Raw genomic sequence first — 18,331 nt, 5'->3', positions numbered from 1 at the left:
AATGAACTATTGGGACTTCATCAAGATAAGAAGCTTTTGCACAGCAAAGGATACAGTCAACAAAACTAAAAGACAACCTACAGAATGGGAGAAGATATTTGCAAATGACATATCAGATAAAGGGCTAGTTTCCAAAATCTATAAAGAACTTATTAAACTCAACACCAAAGAAACAAACAATCCAATCATGAAATGGGCAAAAGACATGAAGAGAAATCTCACAGAGGAAGACATGGACATGGCCAACATGCACATGAGAAAATGCTCCGCATCCCTTGCCATCAGGGAAATACAAATCAAAACCACAATGAGATACCACCTCACACCAGTGAGAATGGGGAAAATTAACAAGGCAGGAAACCAAAAATGTTGGAGAGGATGCAGAGAAAAGGGAACCCTCTTACACTGTTGGTGGGAATGTGAACTGGTGCAGCCACTCTGGAAAACTGTGTGGAGGTTCCTCAAAGAGTTAAAAATAGACCTGCCCTACGACCCAGCAATTGCACTGTTGGGGATTTACCCCAAACATTCAGATGCAATGAAACGTCGGGACACCTGCACCCCGATGTTTCTAGCAGCTATGGCCACAATAGCCAAACTGTGGAAGGAGCCTCGGTGTCCATCGAAAGATGAATGGATAAAGAAGATGTGGTTTATGTATACAATGGAATATTACTCAGCGATTAGAAACGACAAATACCCACCATTTGCTTCAACGTGGATGGAACTGGAGGGTATTATGCTGAGTGAAATAAGTCAATCGGAGAAGGACAAACAGTGTATGTTCTCATTCATTTGGGGAATATGAATAATAGTGAAAGGGAATATAAAGGAAGGGAAAAGAAATGTTGGGAAATATCAGGAAGAGAGACAGAACATAAAGACTCCTAACTCGGGGAAACGAACTAGGGGAGGTGGAAGGGGAGGAGGGCGGGTGTTGGAGGGGAATGGGTGACGGGCACTGAGGTGGACACTTGACGGGATGAGCACTGGGTGTTTTTCTGTATGTTGGTAAATTGAACACCAATAAAAATTAATTAAAAAAAAAAAAAGAAAAATCAACTTATAGACCTGTTTACTACCACTTGGTGTTACCACTAAAAAATTCACACATTCCTTGGAGGAGTGCCAAATTTACTATGATCAAGCTAAAAAAAAGTTCATGTTACTGTTCCACAGGATTCTGTTAAAGGCCTTCTTCTTTTTTTTTTTTTTTTTAAGATGTTATTTTTGAGCAATCTCTACATCCAACATGGGGCTTGAACTTAAAACCAAGAGATCAAGAGTCACAAGCTCTCCTGACTGAGCCGGCCAGGCGCCCCACGAAGGCCTTCTAAAAATACAGGTTTGCTCTGTCCTACAAGACGTTAACCCATCACCTGAAAGCCACTTATCAGGGCCATCAGCTGCTTCCCCAGAACAGCTGCACACATCCCCACCCCACATACACCCAAACACCACAAGCTTCACAACTTCAGGTGAACCCCCACATACACCCAACCATCGTGACCTTCACAATTTCCGCTGAGCTAGACTCTCAGCCACAACTAGTATCCCTCTTACTGGTCCCTGGCCGGTTCTCTCTTCCACTCCCTTGGCTTACTCCCCTTTGAAGCACTTAGTTTTACATTTACTTGTGTGATTCTCTGATTCATGTCTTGCCCTCCCATTAGGCAGTAAGTTCTATGAGGACAGTAATCACATCTGCTCTTGCCTACTTTGTATCCCCAAGGACCTAGCTTAGTATCTTGGCAGAGAGGTGAGGCTTATGATCTTAAACATCTCCCAAGTTTTCTACCAACTCCATTCCCCATACAGTTAAGAAATGGATCTCTCCTCCTCTATCAAGAAAAATGAAGCCACTTTAGCTTTCTACTCAACTTCTAACAAAATTATTTATGGTTGTGCCTATCCTTTCCTCCTGTTAACTCTTCCTCTTCAAGGCAGGTCCTCCATATATTTTGGCCCCAACCATTCCTGTTCCTCTAGGACCATGCACCATCAATGGTCTCCTTCTCTTGTAACTTCAACCAAAGCTCTCTACTGGCCTAGAAATATGTCTTCCCCATCCTTTGGGTATGTGTGAATGAAGGGAGAAGGGGAATCTTAATAGTCCTTATGTCTCCCTCTAGTAGCAATTTATCTCCCAACTTCTACTCTAAGTTAAATTCTTAAAACAGCAGTCTATACCCTTTGCCTGCCCATCCACTCACTCTCACCTAATCCTCAAAATCTACTATACAGCTAATGTCCCCATTAACCTACTGAGACTTCTTCAAAGGTCATCACTGGCTTCCACTTTGCCCAATGCAGCAGAATGTTTCCATCTTTATCCCTCTGGGCCTCTGCTGAATACAATTCTGAATAACTCACTTTCTCAACCTCCATGACCTTTCTCAGTTCTGCTCCCATTCTTCATTTCTTCTCCATTTCCCTCTTGCACTTTTCCTCCTTTGCTCAGCCCTTAAATAACAATTTAGTCTGGGGTTCCATTCTCTGTCCACTACATTTTTAAATCTCTAAACGTCCCCCTTTGGCCATTAAATCCACTCTCATGCCTTGAGTTACCACCAATTGTGCTGATATCTTTCAAATTTGTCTACCCAAAGTTTTAGTGATTTAACCAACTACCTACTATATTTAGATGCCATGCTGAACTCAATAAGAACAAAAAACTAACCCATCATCTTTTCCACAATACCGTTCCTTCTCTTCTATTACTGAACTCATTTACATGGTAACACCAACGACCCACTTATCCAAGCTCACAATCTCAGGATCAACTTTCCCCTCCCATCTAAACCTATTTTAATTTCCGAAATATTTCTCAAAAGCATCATAAAGTGAACACCACATGCCTACCATGGGAGCCCACTTTCACCCCTGGCCACAGCTGACTGGTTCATAGGTAGGTATGAACCCAATTCATAGGTAGGATCTACCCAGTTCAGATCAAGCTGAAATACGGATCAGGAATTTGAAATCAAGCCTATCTGGAGCTGCTCTAAAACTAAAGAGAAGTGGAAATGCACTGGCAGAAGCTATTTTTGTCATGAGGAATAAAATTCAACAAAAATTGATCTGTTATCAAGGAAAAAAAATGAACTCAGAGAAAAACAAACATGGAGGATGGCAGGATGACTCATAAAAGCATTCACAATAATTCCAGCCATTCCTGAAGCCCAGCTGTTCTTTTATAGCTATATGTCCTAGGAGACTTTTGTTTTTTGTTTGTTTGTTTGTTTGTTTGTTTTTCTAGGAGACTTTTGTACTCTAATAATTGTCCCTTTTTTCTGAATAACCCAATTTAAGTTTGACCTCTGTTACCTGCAACCAAGAGCCCCAATTAATATATCCCTCTTCCTTTGAATTATCCTAGATCACATCTTATCATCTCTCACACAGACAAATGAAATAACCAAATTAGTTTCCTGGACTCGTCTTTCCTGCTCCCCTTTCTTTTTCCAACATCCATCCTAATTATATCTGGAGTAATATAAAGAGTACATTTGACCTCTTTTAGGGCTCCCTGTCACAAAGTTCCTTTTCTTTCCTACCAAGAGAACCCTATTTTATTTGGAGACATACTGTGCCTCCCTTGCTGGAAAGTGAAGACTTATGATCAAGTGTCCAAATACATGGAAATAAAGGTATTATCTGGGACTTTCTGGAAGTCGAATTATGAAAGAGAGGGTATATATCTTCTTTCTTGGTATCGAGTCTAAAAGGTAATGCTATAAAGATGAGAGAGTAGCAAAACAGTAGAAGCCTTACTCCCAGAAGTTCACACTAGTCCAAGACTGTCTACCCAAATTCTCTTATAGGAGAGAAAAGTTAACTATCTTGTTAAATCAGTATTTAACAAGTATGTATTGTTCTGCCTTGGCATCATGAGATTACTTGAAATTATATATCTATTTATCTATATTTATATAATTATTGAAATTATATATCTATCTAACTACAAAATGAGTTCCCCAAAGGTCTGAAAAAAAAAACAACTCTATTTTTATATTCCCTGTGTCTCTATCAGTGTCTGACAGAGTTGACATTCAATAAAGGTGCACTAAATTAACTAAATCCTCTTTTTCTATTCCAAAAGTGCTAGTCAGAAACTTTAATTAGCAGCCAGCATGCAAGCTTTAAATACCAGGCACTGAATGAAAGAAGCATCAGTGATACATTTAGTATTCTTATTACTCATTCACAGAGCATTCTGTACCAATGGTCCATACCTGGACCATCTGTGCAACTTGCCTGCCTTCATTCCCTTTCTATTAATTTTGCTTCTCATTTTCACCTTATACAATCACCTCACTACCTTAGCAAAATCACTGTTCACCTCTCCCTGATATGCTATGACCTCAATTCTTTTGATTTTAGTTTCAATCTTCCACCTTACCTTGAAGAACTCATACACCATCAAGTTTAATGTACCTCCTGACTTAACAAAGCCTACACATTTGAGGTTTTTCCTCTTTCTTTCTTATTTGATTATAGTTGACACACAGTGTTATATTAGTTTCAGGTATACAACTTAGTGATTTGATCATATATTATGCTGACTCACCACTATGTAGTTACCATCTGTCCCATTACACTGATGTTATAATATCACTGACTGTATTCCTTATGCTCTTCTTCCCGTGACCTACTCATTCCGTAACTGGAGGCCTGTACCTCCCTCTTCCATTCACCCATTGTATCCACCCCCCACCCCCCATAGCCCTTCCCTCTGGCAACCATCAGTTTGTTCTCCATATACATATTTCTGTTTCTCCTTTTCATTTGTTCCTTTTTTAAAATTCCATTCATGAGTGGAATCGTATGGTATTTGTCTTTCTCACTCTGACTTATTTTAATCAGTATAATACCTTCTAGGTCCATCCATGTTGTGTCAAATGGCACAATCTCATTATTCTTGAAGCTTGTGTAATATTCCATAGTGTGTATGCACACCACATTTTCCTTATCCATTCATCTACTGATGGACACTTGGGCTGTTACCATGTCTTGGCTATTGTTAATAATGCTGGGATAAACACAGTGGTGCATGTATCTTTTCAAGTTAGTATTTGCATTTTCCCTGGGTAAATACCCAATGTGGAATGCCTAGATTATCACTATGTAATGCCCTTGTCTCTTGTTATGGTCTATTTTAATGTCTATCCTGTCTATGTAAATACTGCTACTCCAGCTTTCTTTCTACTTCAATTTGCAAGGTGAATGTTCTTCATCCTTTCATGTTCAGTCTGTAAGTTTCTTTAGGTCCAAGGTGAGTTTCTTGTAGGCAGCACAGAGATGGCTCCTGGTTTTTTATCCTCTCCACTTTTGATTACAGCATTTAGGCCACTTATATTTGGAGTAATTATTGATAAGTATGAACTTATTGCCATTTTTTAAATTTGTTTTCTGCTATGTTTACAGTTCTTTGTTCCTTTCTTCTCATGCCCTCTTTCTTTGTGATCAATGAATATACTGTTTTGTTTCACTTTCTTTCTCCTTATATTTTGGGTGTATCATAGGTTTTGGGTTTATGGTTACCATAAGGTTCATATATAACATCCTAAGTAAACAAAAGTCTATCTTAATTTGATGGTCTTTTTGTTCAAACATATTCTAAAAAAAAAAAAAAAAAAAAAAAAGTTTTTTCTTTTTCTCCTTTTCTCTTTTTACTCCCTTCTCCACATTTTATGTATATGTTGTCATGTTTTACATCTTTTTATTCATATTATTCCTATGTCCATGGCCATTTCTTTTCCCTCAACATTTCTTGGAAGGCTGGTTTAGTAAGGATAAGCTTCTCTTTCTTTTGTCTGAGAAATCTCTTTCCAATCTGAAAGAAACCCTTGTCAGGTAAAATATTCTTGGTTGTAGGTTTTGGGTCTTTTCAGCATTTTGACTATATCACACCACTCTCTTCTGGCCTGCAAAGTTTCTGCTGAAAAACCAGCTGATAGCCTTATAATTTTTTTCCCTTGTAAATGACTTTTTATTTCTCTCCAGCTGCTTTTTTTGACATTTTTGACATTGTTGTGTGCCATGGTGTGGACCTCCATAGATTCATCTTGTTTGGAACTCTTGTGCTTCTTGGACTTGGATGTCTATTTCCCTCCCTAGGTTAAGGAAGTTTTCAGTTATTATTTCCTCAAATAAGTTTCCTACATCTTTTTTCTTCTTCTTCTGGGGCCTCTATAATGCAAATGCTTGTTCCCTTGATGATGTCCAATAGATCTCTTCATCTATCCTTTCTAAAATTATTTTCAGTTTGTGTGCATTTCATTACCCTATCTTCCAGATCACTAATACATTCTCCTGCATCCTTTAATACATTGTTGATTTCTTCTAATACACTTGTTACTTCAGTTTTGTATTCTTCAACTCCTATTGATTCTTTTTAAGAATTTCTATCTCTTTACTGAAGGCCTGAGTTCTTCCATTCTTTTCTCCAACCTGGTGGGTATCTTTATGGTCATTACTTTCAATTATTTAAAAGCCATATTGCTTATCTCTGTTTCATTTTGTTCTGAGTTTTCTTTTTCTTGTTATTTCTTTTGGAGCATATTCCTCTGTCCACATTTTGCTTATGTTCATGCTTGTTTCTATAGGTTAGGCAAAACAGCTGCTTCTCCTAAAGCTGAAGGAGTCTTCTGTATGGTGTCCTCTATGAAGACCATGTGTGGTTGGTGACTTTTGCTGGCTGGCTGGATCTATGGCTGTGTATGTCAATTACTCTTTTATTTTATTTTATTTTTTCAATTACTCTTTTAAAGTAATCCATCCTGTCTCCATCTCTCTTGCTATTCTCTTGCTGTTCTACTTTTGGTTGTTCAACAGCTGTTCAGCCAGCCCTCAGCTCTTCTTCAAGAGGAATTGTTCTACCAATAGGTATAATTTGGTATGTTCCATGCAGATGAGTTCAGAGTCTTCCTACCCTGCCTTCTCAAACTGAAACTCTCAGTAATTTTTTAAACCAAAATTAACAGAATAAGTTTTATGACAGTAACAGAATTAAATTCACAGTCAAAAACAAATTAAGATAAACTGGCAAAATCCATATGTATCTGGAAATTTTAAAACGTATATAACCTACAGGTTAAAAAAAATCAATTAGAAAATATTTTGAAAACCATGACAGTGAAAATCTAATATGTCAAAATTAGAGACTCAACAATGCTAAGAGAAAGATTTATAAATTAAATACTCATTAGAAAAAAAGGTAGATTTAGAATCAATATCTACCTTAGGATGCTAGAAAGAGAAGAGTAAATTAAACAAAAAAATAAGTATTAGGAAAGAAATAATAAAAGACAGTGGAAATCAATGAAACAGAAAATACACAAACAGAAAATCAATGAAAACTAAAGGCAATTCTTTGAAAAAATTAATAAAATTGATATACCTCAAACTATACTGACCTAGAAAACAAAGAAAAAGTAGAAATTGCAAAAATCAAGAAAGAAAGATGGGACACAACCACAGATTCTACAGACATTAAAAGGATAGTAAGGACATATCATAAACAATTTTATTACAAAAAATTCACCAATTAGATGAAAAAAGAAAATTCCTTACAAACTTAACTTACCAAGACTAACTCAAGAATAAATAGAAAATATTTAATACATTTAAAAGAGATTCAATTTCTGATGAAAAACCACCCCATTAAAAAAAACTCCAGGTCCAAAAAGTTTCATTGGTAAATTTTAGCAAACATTTAAGGAAAAAACTCACCAATTTGCATAAACTCTTCTAGAAAAAAGAGAAAATAATTTTGACTCATATACAAGGCCAACAATAACCTTATACCAAAACCCAAATTTGTTGGCAAATACAACCAGAAAAATAAAATTTTTTTACATTTATTTATTTATATATAAAATCACACACACCATATTTACTACACACAATAAACAACAATAAACATGTAATTCTCCATATTAACTGAATAAAGGAGAAAAATCAGATGATCATATTAATAAGCACAAAAAAAAGCACTTAACAAAATTAAATGTCCATTCAAGATTCCAACTCTCAGAAAAAAACTAAAGGCAATTTCCTTACTCTGAAAAGGGCATACATGAAAAACCCACAGGTAATATCATGCTCAAAAGTGAAAGATAAATGCTTTCCATCTAAGATAAGAAATAAAGTAAGGATACCTACTCTTACCACTTGTTTTCAACACAATACTGAAGTCCTAACTAGTGAAATAAAACAACAACAAATGAAATCAAAGGGGGGAAGAGTGTCTTTATTTACACGACATAAAAAAAGTACTAAGAAATCAACCAAAAAAGGTCACCTTGGGTGGCTCAGTCAGTTAAACGTCTGACTCTTGGTTTTGGTTCAGGTCATGATGATCTCAGGGTTGTGAGTCAAGCCCTGCATCAAGCTCCATGCGGGGTATGGAGTCTGCTTAAGATTCTCTCTCTCTCTCTCTATTCTTATCCCTCTCCCTCCAGAAGGAATCAATGGAAAAAAGCTATAAGCTTTTAGCAAGGTAAGAAGATACAAGGTAAATACAGGTTTCTCCACTATCCAAAAATAAAGCATTCCTATGAAACCTTGTACAAGCCAAAATGGCATAAAATAAAGAAGCAATTACCATTTCATAAAAGTGAAAATGGTCTTCAGATTTCTTTTGGTTAGCAAAAACAGGTACTAACACTGAACTTTCATAAAAGCAAAGTGACATAAAACATACTTTCAGAGAGCAGGAAAAACCTGTATACAAAGACCACTGTAAATATATATATTAGTTGCAAATACATGGAAACTGCCATTTGCTTTTTAAAGATTTCACTTTCAGTAGTAACTAAAGAAAATAAAATAGAAAAAAAATAGAACAAAAGATACAGAAGACCTCTACACTAAAATTCAAGAACACTGAGAGAAATTAAAGAAAAGTTAAATAGATGGAGAGACATACCTACCACATGCATAATGGGTGGGAAGACTTAAGATATTGTATTAATTCTCCCAAAATTGATCTACTGATGCAAAACAATTCCAATCAAAGCATCAGTAGATACTTTTATTTAAAGTAATAGGCTAGGGAATCCCTGGGTGGCTCAGTGGTTTCACGCCTGCCTTTGGCCCAGGGCGCGATCCTGGAGTCCCGGGATCGAGTCCCACATCAGGCTTCCTGCGTGGAGCCTGCTTCTCCCTCTGCCTGTCTCTCCCTCTCTCTCTATGTCTATCATGACTAAATAAATAAAATCTTTTTTACTTTTATAAAGTAATAGGCTAATTCTAAAATTTATTTTTAAAATACAAAGAACCCAGAGTAGCCAAAATAATTTTCAAAAAGAACAAAATCACAATTTACACTACCTGATTCTAACGCTTAACCTTAAGCTAAGTAATTAAGATGGTGTGTTTATTGGCCAAGGAGAGATGTGTAGCTCTATGCACAGAACAGAAAGTCTAGGTATTAACTCAAAAATAATTGCTTATTTGATTTTCTACAAAGGAACGCAAGCAGTTCAACAGAGAAAGGTTATTAGCCTTTTCAACAAATGATATGGAAACAACTGGAAATCCATATGGAAAAAATAAACTTTGATAATTACTATATATCATAAACAAAAATTAACTCAAAATGGCTCACTGATAAACAAAAAATCCAGTTATAAAACTTCCCTACATCATTGGTCTTCAAGGAAATATCACAAGAGATATTACTATGCACACAGTAGGATGGCTCAAAAGTACAAAGATCGACAATACCAAGTAGTATCAAGGATATGGAGTAACTAGAACTCTCATTCACAGCTGGTAGGATTATTAAATGGTCCAACCACAGGCAGCCCGGGTGGCTCAGCGGTTTAGCGCCGCCTTCAGCCCAGGGCCTGATTCTGGAGACCCTGGATCGAGTCCCACGTCAGACTCCCTGCATGGAGCCTGCTTCTCCCTCTGTCTGTGTCTCTGCCCCTCTCTCTCTCTCTCCTCTCTGTGTATTCTCATGAATAAATAAAATCTTTAAAAAAAAATAATGGTCCAACCACTTTGGAAATTAGTGGCATTTTCCCAAGAGCAATAAAAATGTGTTCACAAAAAGACCTGTACACAAACATTCCTAGCTAGTGTTATTCATAATGGCCCCAAACTAAAATAATCCCAATGACTTTCAAAATGTAAACAGATAAGCAAACTGGTATATTTATACAATGAAATACAGCAATAAAAAGGAAGGGATACATGCAACACGAATGAGTTGCAAAAGCATAATGTTGAGACAAAAAAGGTATTACATGAACCTATTTATATGAAATTCTAGAACAGGGAAAACTCATCTATGGTATGCTATGGCAGATCCATGGCTGCCCAATGCCAGAGTGCAAGAAAAGGGTGAGTAGGATTGACTCCAAAGGGCCATGAGGAACTTTTTGGGGAAAAGAAATGTTCTAATCTTAACTGACAGGGTTAAATAGATATCAAATAGGAGCATTTTATTATACATAAATTATATCTCTATAAAGTTGATTTTAAAAGTTATAGAAAAAATAAGGAAACATTGAGAAAGTCAAGATATGCTTTCTAACCTCCCATGGACCTTCAGCACTACTCAGAAATTCATCTGCTGTTTTTGTATTACCTAAATGACACTGCTTCAAATCTACACTATCTCCTCCATCCTTCATCCTACTTGTGCTCCCAAACTATCTTCTCAGATGATTTTACCTGCTATTTCACAGAGGAAACAGAAACAAGCAGAAACACCATCAATAATCTGCTCCCCTTTCCCCTACACCTCCTCATTTTTCTGTATTTGTTCACATTTTAACAATGTGCTCCTAGCTCAGGCGAGAAGGTGCTCCTACTCTTGATCAAAGTTTACTCCTTTCCTGAATCCTTGCTAATCTAAATTTATTCTCCTCAGTATTATTTATCTCTCCTTCCCTGAAGACCCCACAATAACCCAGACTCCTCTAACTATCCGTCTTTCCTTCCCCTCACTGTCTGTACAAGCGTCTCTTTCATTCTTCATTCTACTTCAGTGGGTACAGACACTGAGCATTCCTTCCAACACTCTAAAATATAGTTACACAACTTAATACCTATGTAAAAATGTACACAACGTATGTTGCAACAAAAAGACATATATACACAGGTAACGACTAACCAATGAACAATTAAGGGCACTGACTCCCCACATAGTCAAAACTTCACATATTAACTTTTAATTCCCCAGAAAAATATTACTAGTAGCCTACTGCTGACCGGAAGATTTACTGATAACATAAATAATAGATTAACACGTATTTTATATGCTATGTGTATTATACACTGTATTCTTACAATAAAGTAAGCTAGAGAAAAAAATATTAAGAAAATCATTAGGAAGAGAAAATACATTATAGTACTATACTATATTTACCTAAAAAAATCTGTTTATAATTGGATGCATGAAGTTTAAACCCATGTTGTTCAAAGGCCAACTGTATTTCCGGTAAAGAACAAAGAAAAATAACAAGACAATGTGTCTCTAAGAAGTGAAAGCGAGAACCCTTAATCATATCACATAAATATTTACTCAACCTAAGAGATCTGTCCCCATGGGACAGAGATTCTTAACCTGTGATCTCTGTCTAAATTCCAGGGAGTTTCATAAATCCCACCAAAATAAACAACTTTGTATATAAATTTCTTTTTGGAAAAAGGATAACTTACTTTTTTCAGTCTTAATGGGATCAGCAACTCAATCCACAATTGTGAAAACAGTGCCTCTACCTTCTTTTTACTTTAATATTTTCTATCTCACTTTGTCCTGAATTATATTTAACAATTTTTTTCTAAATAACTCAAGTATTCCTACCATTACAAAAATATTGCTGGCTACTGACAAGACAGATGTATTTCTCACTATGAATAAATAAACTGCATTCTCCTATAAGATAAGCTTTCATGAGCCATTTATTTCAGGGTATACTGCCAAAAACTCAGTTTCTGGAACTATGAGAGGGCCAGACTAGAATTTGGTGATTCAACTGCACATACAACCTTCTAAAGATCATACCTAGGAGACCAATGATTCCTCAATATCCCTAGCTCATTGCACTTTAACCACATTGTACTTCTTTCTCTTTAGATATATTTGAGAGAGAAGGAGAAAAAAAAAAGACAGAGAGAGGGATGGGGAAGGGCAGAGGGAGAGAGAGAGAATTTTGAGCAGGCCCCATGCCCCGTGCGGAGCCCAACTTGGGGTTGGTCTCATGATCCTGAGATAATGATCTGAGCCAAAATCAAGAGCTGGCCCTTAACTGACTGAGTCAATTGATTAACAATTGATTGGTCAATTAATCAGTTGATTAGTCAATTAATTAATAACAATTTGCATCGGTTCCAGGTCTCACCATTCAGGGCTACCCAGAGATTTGATCACTCAACATGCACAACTTGAATTCAATGGACTTTTGTTGGTTAGAAAATATGTTTTTTAGATTATTAATATTGTATCAACTTAATTTGAGTGGAAATTGAAAACTGATTCAAGTAAGTCTGACTATCACGTTAGCTTTCTAATTCCATAAAAATAATTAGTTTATACAGTTTAATATCTGACATTTCCCCCATGCCATTTATAAAGAACAACTTTCCAGCAGTACATTTGAAGCACTTTTTAACAATGTGAAGCTACAAATATAAACCATGTTTAAAAGCTCATCATGTTAAATTTCTATGTACTATTTTGGAACTAGTTTTTAAATTTTAGATTATATGTCCACCTATCTTAAGTGTACAGTTAATAATTAGCTTATTGATTGCCTTACAGTTTTCAATATTTTTTTCTTATGCAAACGTCATGCAGTAAAACACACCCTGATGTTTGGCCAAAAAAAAAAAAAAAAAAAAAAAAACAAACCTGGGTGCTCCAACAATGGACCTCTTTCTTCCAGAAAAATCAGTGTGAATTTCCCTTCCTTTGTGAGTCCTCTCCCCCTGGAACTGGCCAGAGATTCAGCAAAAGAGCATGCCCTTCCTTTTGACCCCAGAGATAAATATATAAACATGTCCTATTTCAAAAACTTAAATGTTAATTTCTATTAAAAAAATAAACAAGAATAAAAGACCCTCAAATGTCTTAAGACTCTTATTTTTATAGTACTTCCTTCCACCTTTCCACCTACTTCTACCTGCTGGCCTTTACTCCTGTCTGGTTCCTTGGTGGTGGTGGTGCTCGTTCTTTTCAGTTTCCCTGGGCAATTTATCCATCTTAATGGCTTCACCAAGCAATGACTCCTAAATTGTATCTCCATCCTCCTACCTTTCTCTGTAACTTAAGATCCATATTTCCTGGACATCTCCCAATAGATGTCTCCCAGGCATTTTCATACCCTCACTAGTAATATTTTTTAACTTCTCACAGATTTTAAGTTCCTATACATTACTCCTTTAAATACAATTTTCTCAAGTAGCTGCTTTGGTTAGCATTAACACATACTTACTGATGAACTGTCTGTTGACTCATTGCTTTTTTCATACTTCTGTTTCTTACTCTTTTTTTTCTTCTCTTTCTTTACTTTTTTTGAGTGCTTGTCTTTTTTCTTCTTTTTCTTCACAGAGTGTTCCTATAAATAATCATTTTAAAGAGATTAAGAAAGGAAATTAGTTTTACCTTACTTCGAAAACAAATATTTTGAAGAAAAAGAAATCTGTATTCCAAAAACTACATTTTCATGAAATGAAGCAATAAATATGACAGAATAAAATCTTATCAGAAACTTTAACATGCTTCTATAATATATGCACTGCTAATAAATCACACAGCTGAGATATCTTTTCAGAAAAATATGAGGGGAGTTTTAGTTTTTAGTTTTAGTCTTATTTACAGATTCATCCGACAGATACAATCAAGTAAAAACACTTGTGTGTGTGAGCATACACACATACATACATATACGTATATCTTTCTATGGCCCCAAAAGAACTTATAGAAGATTATTAGGCCACATAAAATATAACAAGATAGTATAAATTAAAAGTATTAAAAGGGAAAAAAGAATTCAAGCAAAAAAAATGACATTAAGCTTTAAAAGATGTAACTTTTTAGATCCATAAGCTGATATAAATAGGCCAGAAATTTGCTAAGCTTTCTACCAGTCAACTGAAATAACAAAATCTGTCCAATGTTATAATGTCCAAAATATTAAAGTACATTTTTTCTGCCAGAGAGATAAATCTAGTCAGTAATGCCAACTATGGGATATTCATCCTGTAACTATCAAAAATAGTATATGAAATTGTTCTTGCAATATTAACTTGATTAAGTATAAAAAAAGACAGATCTGTTATATCAAGTGAACCTTAGTATTGACCTGTGAGAACTGTTCAATTCGTTCATTGACATCAGGTAGCATCCATGTATCCTCACCCCGAAGTCGTTTAAGTTCCCTACGCCTTTCTTCCTTTTCAAAATTGGCTTTAGCCTGAAACAACAAAAAAAGAAAAATTTACAAGTGATCCAATTGTTTTTCACAAAAGTAAAATAAAACAATTTTCCACTTTCATATAAGGTCTCCTCAGTCATTGTCCATCCCTTGCCAGGAATTTGCTTTTACCAAAGTGTAGGAAAGATTAAAAACAATACAAAACTATCCTTCAACATTAACAATCTCTAGTGAATCAAGGACAGAATCTTTGGAACTAGAGTAGACCCTCCCCTCTCTCTAAGCTCCCTACCTTAAATAGGACTCAAATTTCTTTTTTCCTTCACCTTCCTACTGCTACTGCCTGAGACCTACAACTGTCAGGAGACTGATCATGCCTTCCATCTGCAATGCCCACATGTTTCCACCCAAGCTCCCAAAATGCATCAGGAAAAATCATCTTTCTAAAAGCAAATGATCATATTGCTAATTTATATTCATCTTTCAACAACAGTCAAATAAAGTTCTTTCTAGAAGGCTGCTTCTGCTTTTTCATTCTCTCTCTAAAGTCTAAAGTTGGTTTTGGTCCTTCCCTAACTCTATGCATATCTGCACTATAAAAGTTAGCTTAGAGCAGCCCCGGTGGCACAGCGGTTTAGCACAGCCTGCAGCCTGGGGTGTGATCCTGGAGAATAGGGATCGAGTCCCATGTTGGGCTTCCTGCAAGGAGCCTGCTTCTCCCTGTCTGTGTCTCTGCCTCTCTCTCTCTCTCCCTCTCTCTCTGAATAAATAAATAAATAAATCTTAAATAAAAAAATAAAAGTTAGCTTACAGGGGCACCTGGGTGGCTCAGTGGTTGAGCATCTGCTTTTGACTCAGGTCATGATCCCTGGGTCCTGGGATCCAGTCCCACACTGGGCTCCCTGCAGGGAACCTGCTTCTCCTTCTGCCTATGTCTCTGTCTCCCTCTGTGTCTCTCATGAATAATTAAATAAAATCTTAAAGAGTTAAAAAAAAAAAAAAACAACTTAGCTTACAAACCATACTCTCTCCAAAAATTGCTTAAAATACCAAAAAGGATGAAGAAAATTTATTATGCATATATGTTACATATCCTGAAATCAGATAACAATACCAACCTTTCACCTGTCCAAAACTAATTGCCCACCCTTGCCTCTAAAATCTGGCCATAGTCATTATGCACACCTCACTAGGCCCCCTCCTCTACCAGCTCCTTTCCCATCCGCATTTATTTAAAACTCTAACATCTTAAAACAAACAAAAAAACATTCACTTGTACCTAGGTTGCTCTCCAGCTACAACTTTCCCCCTCATTGCCACACTTCTACATCTTATCAGATAATACAGTTTACTTTCCCCAATAATAATACCAATAAAAGACGAGAGAGGGAAACGGCCGATCTATTCCAATGTGCCTCATGTATGTTTCTGAAAATGGCAATCTTTATTTCAGACACAAGAGGAGCGAGAACCGAGGCTGTCAAATGCGCTGGGAGAGTCCTTAGTGGTGGCGTCCCTCAAAAGTGCGCAGCCCCGGTGATCAAATAATGGAAATATCAAGAATGGATAAATTTAAAAGGAAACTCCAGAAAGAAACAGGTCTCCCTAAAAAGAGAATGAGCAGCAGAAGACTGTCAACGAATCTAGGAAGGCAGGAAATAGCCAAGACTTTTCGGGCATCCCAAAGGGAGACCCTCAGCCAGATAAGATGAGACACGGAGGTGGCGAAAGAGACGGTGAAGGAGCAGAGCCAGAGGCCTAGCTCCCAGGAACCGTCCACTCCGACGATTCTAAACGACTTCCAAAGCCCCAAAACGGAGATACCTGACGTAACACCTCAGCCCTGGCAATCTTGGTCTGTTCTCTACGTTCTTCGATATTCCTCGCACTTTCAAATCTACCACTGGCAGCCGCCATGGTTGTTGTCGTAAAAACAAGGAAGCCGTCACAGAAGTCTCAATTTACGACTGTCGTAATTTAATAAACAAAAGGAGACTTCCGCCTGGAAGGCGGGTAGGAGGGGCACTGCTCCACCTAGAGAGCATGCGCGGAGGTGAGTGGCACTTAGGGCTCGGGTGATGACGCCAACCCCAAGTTTCAGAGGAAACTTTGCAGAGCAAGTAGAGGGGCTGCGCCTCCTTCGTCAGCCGGCCTCCGAAGTCATGTCAGTGGACGCTTATCGATTTGTTTTGCATGATAGCAACGGCATTCTCATCGGTTTCTTCGCAAAATCTAAGCGTTAGTAGCCCGTCGAACTGTTCAGAGCCTACATCTGGAACTCTCCTAGCCAAGTGCCCTTCTGGGCAGAGTGTCCCTGTGCTGGAGGGATGTCCCAGGGGCGGGGAAGTCCAGTGGTCTGAAGTCCCGGGCTTTGCTGCAAGTCCAGAGAACTCTCAATAAAAAGTAGCCCTAGACCTACTACATACAGAAAGTTACGCGCTGTGAGCTTCGAAAATCAACCCAGGACAGCCAACAGGGAGACCTTTTCTTGTAAAACTGTTGGGGATTTTTTTTTTTTTAAGAATTTATTTATTCATGAGAGACACAGAGAGGCAGGGACATAGGAAGAGGGAGAAGAGGCTCCCTGTGGGGAGCCTGATGAGGGACTCGATCCCAGGACCCCGGGATCGCGACCTGAGCTAAAGGGAGACGCTCAACCAATGTGCACCCAGGTGCTTAAAGGGGAAAAAAAAATATCTGGAGCATTCAGGCAGAAAGATGGATTCAATTCTTTTAATTTTTGTTTCAGTTTTTTATTTTTTGTAAATCTAAATAAGTATAGCATCAATAATCAAACACCTGCAGATAAATCTCTAAAAGATCAGTTTCTGGAGACAAAAATAAATGCTTTCTTCCATGACTTAATGTTTATGTAGTGTTTTTAAACCATTTTCGTCTGTTAGCTGTTCATATAATCCATGAAATAAAAATTAAAATATCATTTGTAGGCATCTGCCTATGTCTGCCTCTGTCTCTCATGAATAAATCTTTTAAATAAATATCACTTGTAAACTGAACTAAAATAACAATAATAAAAATAGAATTTGTGTGTGTTGTGTAACAGAATGAATGAAGATGGGTTGAATTTTAGGAGAAAGGACACCAAATTGGCATCAGCCTTGTTAGGTCATCTTTCTCTTCCAATCCCGCTCCTTTTCATTCCCTTCCTGTATAAGGCAGCCCTGGAGTCATCTAGCGGGTGTGAGCAAGGTGTGCCTGTGTCCAGGGACAGCAGGGAGGAGTTCTCTGAGCATTGAGAAGGGTGCTTTTGTGGCAGAGGGACAGCTGGGACCAGGCGTCAGGGCCCCAGCAGGGTGGGAAGTGCATCCCTGCAGTAGGGCGCCTGAGTGGGAGAACCTAGCACAGAATGTTGGGGCTTCAGAGGGGTGAGGAGGACACCCATGCCAGGAGGGGAGCCATGACGGCAACAGATGCTGGTTATATCCTGGGTATAATCCTGGGTGATTGAACAAAGAAGTTAATATATTGGGTTTATCCCTGTTGGAGAACCGAGTTTCAAATATGGAAATGAAGAAAACGTGAAGGAACGCTGTGGTTGACTTGGAATTGGAAGTATCTGTAACTACTCACGTCTTTAATACATATAGGTTGATACAGAAATAGATATTTGTGTGTATCTAGATCTGTATCTTTATTTCTTTATAATATGTTCCACTAGCTCTGTTCATTAAGAGGTCCTGGAAATGGCAACACCCCAATGTTAATGACCATATCTAGTGCCCAGATCTTGGCTTTGACAATTTTAAGCTTTACCTGAGCCCTGTGCTCAGGGCAAAAACAGTCGTTTTTAGGTGTTCAGGGGTAGGAATTCGCCTACCGTTTTGTGTTCCAGGAAAAGGCTTACTATAAATAACCATCCTTCCCAAGTGATTTAGATAAGACTTGCTCATGACCTCCTGACTTACTTATCAAAGCCT

At 37.4% G+C, this 18,331-nt stretch overlaps 1 protein-coding gene across 1 annotated transcript in view; it reads right to left on the bottom strand.

Annotated features, from left to right (window-relative positions):
- The window catches only part of CWF19L2 (CWF19 like cell cycle control factor 2), a 144,942-nt gene extending 128,575 nt beyond the window's left edge, over positions 1–16,367 (bottom strand). The window contains exons 1-3 of the mRNA XM_026006778.2: positions 16,218–16,367; positions 14,322–14,432; positions 13,452–13,574 (exon numbers count right to left, since the gene is read on the bottom strand). Of these exons, the coding sequence (XP_025862563.2) occupies positions 13,452–13,574; positions 14,322–14,432; positions 16,218–16,310 (327 nt within the window). The 5' untranslated portion in view covers positions 16,311–16,367. The remainder of the gene's footprint in view (positions 1–13,451; positions 13,575–14,321; positions 14,433–16,217) is intronic.
- Between the last annotated feature and the right edge of the window lie 1,964 nt (positions 16,368–18,331).

Source organism: Vulpes vulpes, chromosome 12, assembly GCF_048418805.1.
Source record: "Vulpes vulpes isolate BD-2025 chromosome 12, VulVul3, whole genome shotgun sequence".
Lineage (NCBI taxonomy): Eukaryota > Metazoa > Chordata > Mammalia > Carnivora > Canidae > Vulpes > Vulpes vulpes.
This window is presented reverse-complemented; position numbering and strand designations above follow the sequence as displayed.